This window comes from Topomyia yanbarensis, chromosome 3, assembly GCF_030247195.1.
Source record: "Topomyia yanbarensis strain Yona2022 chromosome 3, ASM3024719v1, whole genome shotgun sequence".
In the NCBI taxonomy this organism is placed as follows: domain Eukaryota; kingdom Metazoa; phylum Arthropoda; class Insecta; order Diptera; family Culicidae; genus Topomyia; species Topomyia yanbarensis.
In genome coordinates this window covers 29,925,861-29,932,058 of record NC_080672.1, presented here as the reverse complement: position 1 = coordinate 29,932,058, position 6,198 = coordinate 29,925,861, and the positions used below count along the sequence as shown (strand labels likewise).

Below are 6,198 nucleotides of genomic sequence, written 5' to 3'. Positions count from 1 at the left end.
GAAAAAGCCACCGAACGCCAAAGCACTATGGTGTATTCAATCGTATACAAATTTAGATCCAATTTGGTTCCAAGATTGTAACATCTCACTGATCGAGCGATCGGTTAGACACGCGAATAAAGCGCCTATAATCCGGTGAATCAAAACGATCCACCAACAATCACTTACACTTCGAGACAAGCTTCACGTACACAGGAACAATCGCACGAAAGCACTTCGTATTTCGTTTACGCGACGCGAAATGGAAGAGCGTACGCGTCTGCTTTGCGCAAATTATATAGCAACATTCGGAGAGTAGCCGACACTAACAGTATTGGGGAGAAGCTCCACTGAACTATACGCCAACAATTAGCTAGCTACGATCGATGTGCGCAAAGAGCGCGAGCGGATTTGAAAACTTGAATGAATAACAAAAATGATAGCAGCAACCGTCGCTTTCGGTTTGGAGCTGGAGCCCAGTTCCATCTGAGACATCGGGTCTGTGGGTCTCGTTTCTCGTTTTAATAGCACCACGGCTGGGGGCCTACTTGTTTTGTTGATTTTCCCGGAGTGGCGCGTAGCTTTCGTGTGTGGATTTTGGCAGTTTTGTTGTTTATGTACTTCTAACAAAGTAAAGTCACAAAGTGTGATGCGCGATTAATCAGTGAACGTGAATGCGTGTTTTTTCCTTGTCTGAAGCGGTTATTCGGGAACTCCAATCGTGACCCGTTGATTACCTGTTAATGGGTGCTGCCGGTGGGGCTTTCGGAGTGAGCTTTGTGAGGTACGATTAGGAATGACTTACCGAAGAATGGTGTTTTTGGGCAAAGATCGTAAGGTGAACAACGGATGGTGAAGAGTGGTGAATGAATCGGAGTTAATTGTTTACAAACAGCGCGGCAGGTTATTTCATGCTGTGGTCATTACTCTGACATTTGTGGTGTCGGTCAAAAGTTAAAGCGTAGGTTGTATCAACGAAAAAAAAAACCATCGAACGGAGAAAAGACGGAAAAGAGGCTTAATCGCTACATCGAAACGCATTTTGCTGCTTACCGGGAGTAGCAAGTGGAAGCGAATCTTTTAATACCGTGTCACCTCCCGTTATCTGTGTCACGCTTGCAAACGAAGAGAGAGTGTTTTTTGTTATTCACCTGACGGCCTGATTTTTTGTTGTGGAAGTAGTGAGCACATTGTTTGAATCGGGAATTAGCTTGATCGCATTGGACTCTTTCTTCGACGAATTTTTATGTCTCTATGATATGTAAGCAATGAAAGTTTATTCACAGCGGCCAAGTTCGGCGAAAAGAGTTACACCAAAGCTAAATGAATTAAATCAATTGAAACAAATGGCCGGGCGCTCGCCTCGAAGTGATGTCTAGTGTTGTTCAAAGGTTAATTGGTCAATTCATTGAATCTTCGGTACACCTACGAGACGGTTGTTTAACGTTACAACTAAGATTGATGACAAGTGAATCTAGTTCGAATAACACGAAAAATTGGATCTCGCGTGAAGCTCATCGCAACCTGATTTCGGGGAATCACGCAACACGCACACTATACTCCCGTGAAGTGAGGATGAATACCTGAGATTTACGTCGCATCTAGCACCAGGCATAATTATTGACTAGTATCGGCGTCAGCTGAAAAACCGTAAAGCTGTATTCCACACAACGTAGAAACTCAGCCGCTATGGCGCAATTTAAAGATAACTCATGGGTAAGTGCCTATACCTGTTGTTATATTAGGGTTAATTGTGGTTTGATATACCGACTGAGTGCGATAAGATCTTGACGACAGAACTTGCTTTTGTGGCAGGTTTGGTAGACCTGTAGTATGGGGTTAATTTAGAAATATAGGTTAATAATGCATCCAAGGCGCTCGCAATAAGGTGCATTGGTTTGGAGATAGCGTGTGCCGTGTGTAAGCTATGCTTATTGGTATATTGAATGTCTTTGCTGTGTAGTCTTATCTATTATAGTGTCGTTGCCGGTGGCGGAGTGTTTGTAAATGGTTTTCAGGTCAGTTACGTACAAAGTGTTACTTAAAGAATCATTCTGACAGTTTTGTTGCAATTTTTCGTATTTTCAATATTATTGTCATTATTTATATGTCAACTACTTATAGGCCATTCCTCGCGAAGAGAACGAAAACAAGTGCAAACTTGCTATCGATATTATCTAATGCTAATATCTAATAATTCTAAATTTTGACTACCCCCGATTTGACTACTTCTGCTTTGAAAATTATGAGGCTACGTTTTGTTACTATATTTTCACTTTATTGCCAGCAGTGCATTTTTCTTACAAAACCTGTATTTCAATGTTAAAAATTCTAATAATCCTTAAATATTGTTATATAAAAAATACTTGATAATTAAAGCCTCATTATACCTCGAGTCGATCCCGAGATACAGCCTTACGAGGCAAAACCTCTGTCCCATCCCAGGAAAAGACCAAAGGAGTGACATTAACCCTCTTAGCCAAGTCACCCCCAACGATTTATCAAACCCCCATTAAATTTAAACGGTCTGTACGGTTGTCCACGTTTCTTCTTTATTCAAGGTTCAAAATAATTCGTTGGTTAAATTCTTCATCAAATGAACAATTTGATTACCCTATAATATTGAATGATCTACATTTTGTACGCTGCACAATCGGCCTGGCCACTTTAATTATTGTGTCATATAACATATGTTACACAAAAAATAATATTGACAAGAAAAATTGTAGGCGAAGGTCTGTACTGAGTGTATGCCGCTCTGAAAATCAAGCGAAAGCGTCAGGACTTCAGGAGGGCCTGACAAGAGTGAATAACTTTTGAACGAAGAAATGTATTTATAACCGTTTCAGCTTTGAAGGAAAAATATAATAATAGTTTTTATCCATAGTAAAATTATACGGGTTCAAAAGCAATAAAAATAGACATAAAATCTGTCACAACTCTTTTCAAACAAGCTACAGCGATTTGGTCTCTTCAGCAAAATTGTGTATTTTGTCACAATAAAAAAAGTTTCTGAATATTGACCAGAAACAAGAAAACAAAAATTTTGTGCATGAAAAATTGAATTTAAGGAGTACGCCACAGAAAATGTTCATAAATCGATAACTATAAGGGAGAGAGAAAAGGTGTCTTCAGTCAAATTTATAGAAATTCTCTCCCCAACAACTTTCTTAAAGACTCATGTGCTGTCCCTTTCTGTTTAAGAGTTAGATTTTCTATAGCCTACTATGATCAATTTCTTAAAAAAGGAATATAGCCAAAGGATGCTACTTTAGATACACTTATACTTGGCAGAACATTTTAAATTCCACAAAATCATGTTTTGAGCCACTGTAAGATGGTATCTGGATTCTTGGGTACCTCGGCGAAAACTACTGCCGGTACCCTCAGTGCATAGCCGTAAAGGTTTCGGTTACTTCAACGATGGCATATTAGACATTTTAATATAAAAGGCATAAACTTTATTAATTTAAACTGCAATTATACGTAGAATGTGCATTTGAAAGTTTGGTTTCTCTGAAGCAGGTTTCTGGTTCCCTTTGTTGGAGTATGACCAAGCTATTGTGATGGAGTCTTGTAAAGCAGTCTTACGGAATTCTGCTCTTAATTCTGGCGGTCGCGTGCTCAGGATTTTGACGGAATAAATAAATGCTTACAGCTGAATTTGAATTCCGAACGGAACATGGCGTCCCTTTAACCAAACAACCGTGATTTACTTTTACTTCTTTTGAGCGAACCGAATAAATAAATCAAATCATTCCCACACACAGCAAGCGGGAGTAAAACCAATCGCAATTTTTAAAGTGTTTACCAAAGCTGAAAACACTCGGCTCCGCTGCGCTGCTTTCCAAATTTGAGAACAGTCGACTGTAGTGTTTGCTGGTATCTAAAATGAAGGGCAGTGCATATTTCTCAACTAGCTGACCGACACAGAGTGCTGTTTTCAATATATTCTGTTCTAGTGTTTATATATAACTCGCAGTGCAGTGTTTAAATATGTCCGCCTGCTGTTGCTGTTGTTACCGATCCGGCGTTCGGCGCCAGAATGGGTTCGCCTGAGCATTGCTGATATTTAAATAGTATGGGATGACATCATGTATAGAAGCGTAGCGCACCGGGTGCTCAAATCTATCGTCCCACTACATTATTCACGTATTGATGAACAACTCATCTTTGGCCATCCAGCACGACTGTGGTCAGTAATATCATCATCTGAACCAAAAAACGGTAGACAAAATTTTCAAATCTACGCTGCGGGCACCAGCTGCACCCAGTACCTCCAAAGATCTCCACCCCAATGGAAAGTTCCGGGTCCCCTGGATTCGCAACTGGCGGTATGCTATTGAAACGTTGTTCTAGGCTACTCAACGTAACATGCCGTTTACTGGAAATTTCACTTGAAAAAGTTGGCCTTTTGAAACTTACAAGAAATGAGGAACAATTATTTGGTTTTAATACTCTTCTTCTTCTGATTCTTCACTCCACCCATTGAAATTTGAGACTTTTCCATTTTTCATCATAATCATCCAAATTTTCTTCAATTTCAGCTCATTCTCAGTAATTTTTGCCAAGAGTTATTTGTAATATGTTATTTATAAAGGTTTTAAGGAATCATTCGGAAATAATATGAATGTCAAATTATTACAATGAGCGCACTGCTTGCGGTTGCACGTGATCTTTCTCGAGGGACTCGATATTTTCAGTATTCACTTTACAGTTGGTTGTTCAGTCTGCCCTTAACTTAACGGCGGCCGGTAGCATAACGGAGCCGTGGATCTTTGATGTGTTTATAATATTTATAAAATTAAATAAAATAAAAAAATATTGAATATTCGTTGGATATCGTGCACGCAACTTCTTATTACGCGCGGAGACCTTCTTTAGCAGCGGACAAACGTTTTTCTGTGCGCCTACTGTGTTATGGGGCTGGTTCATTTTTTTCTTATCTTTCACATCATGGTCATCATCATTATAGCTGACTTGGTGCCCGCTATAAGATGTTCTTTCCTGCTTCTTGCACTTACGGGTGACCGCATAGTTGTCCCGTTTTTTCCATGGGATTTCCTATCTTAATGCGACAGAATTGGGAAACCATTTGTGGTTCAGTTATTGGTATTGAAAACTCAGATTTGGGGTTGGTTGCTCGTAGATGAGTTGGCAATCGGTTGTGATACATTCTCCTCTTTATAGTGTGTCCTTTATGAATGCATAACGTAGTTTGTTTACTGGTTTAAAAGTAGTCTCCGTATTACTGTATGCATTATGCAATTATCTCAGGAGTGGTACACTATGATAAGTCATGTAGACTTACCTCGATATAGTCATTTTCCAAATACATGGTTATCTCCAAAGTTTCCACTTTCGCTAAAAGTTGTTCTACAAAACGAAACGTTCGGCTTGGGCTAACATGTTGAGTGATATTACTACTGTATTGCAGAAATGATGATACTGATGTTAGGCGACTTCCGCAAGTCTAAGCCCTATTTTCGCCTTCAGAAGGCAATTTTCGCGAAAACTCGGTCGTATTGAACAAACTCAAAATCAACAACCGCTGTGTTGGGCCGGAGTTTAACTTTTTCGTCAATTTTACTATTGATGGCAAGAATAAATACAAATTTCCTTTGTTCTCTAGACAACGCACACTAACATGGAGAGGCTGCTAGTTGTCGTTCACTTGGCTGGATTGTAGGTCTGACTCGGACAGAAATAGAAAGTAGACTAACAAGTCATCATTGTTGCATTTACTCGAAATGTCTACATGGTTTACAAGATAATAGATGCCACGGGGTGATTTCTACAGGCAACTGTTTCATTTAAAAAGGTGGGGCAGGCTACTGGTCTTAACTTAACTTCTTTGGTTGTTAATTTTTTGTAACGAATCATATTGACCCCAATTTCGAAGTCAGTTTTACGACACATTTTTAGTCAAATCTATAAGAAAATGTACCCATATTGTGTATTAGAGTTTCAATTTTCAGTTTCTGGTAAATATTACCGGTTTTGATCAGATTGCCTAGTGGGAATCAGTGCCGAATGGGGTCATGTTTGGCATACATAGATGTATGCAGAACAGTCATCATAAATCACAGGTTACGAATTTATGCGAATGATATTCCAGAAAATCTTAGAACTCTAGGACAAGGTTAATGAATTGGCCAGTTCCACTGATTTTCCAGATCTTCCGGAAGGTCATTATGTAGCCAAAAAAACATGTGTAGG

General features: G+C 39.3%; 1 protein-coding gene across 1 annotated transcript in view; it reads left to right on the top strand.

Annotated features, from left to right (window-relative positions):
* The first annotated feature begins 469 nt into the window (after positions 1 to 469).
* The window catches only part of LOC131693162 (uncharacterized), a 170,648-nt gene continuing 164,919 nt past the window's right edge, over positions 470 to 6,198 (top strand). Inside the window, exon 1 of the mRNA XM_058980771.1 lies at positions 470 to 1,695. Within this exon, the coding sequence (XP_058836754.1) occupies positions 1,669 to 1,695 (27 nt within the window). The 5' untranslated portion in view covers positions 470 to 1,668. The remainder of the gene's footprint in view (positions 1,696 to 6,198) is intronic.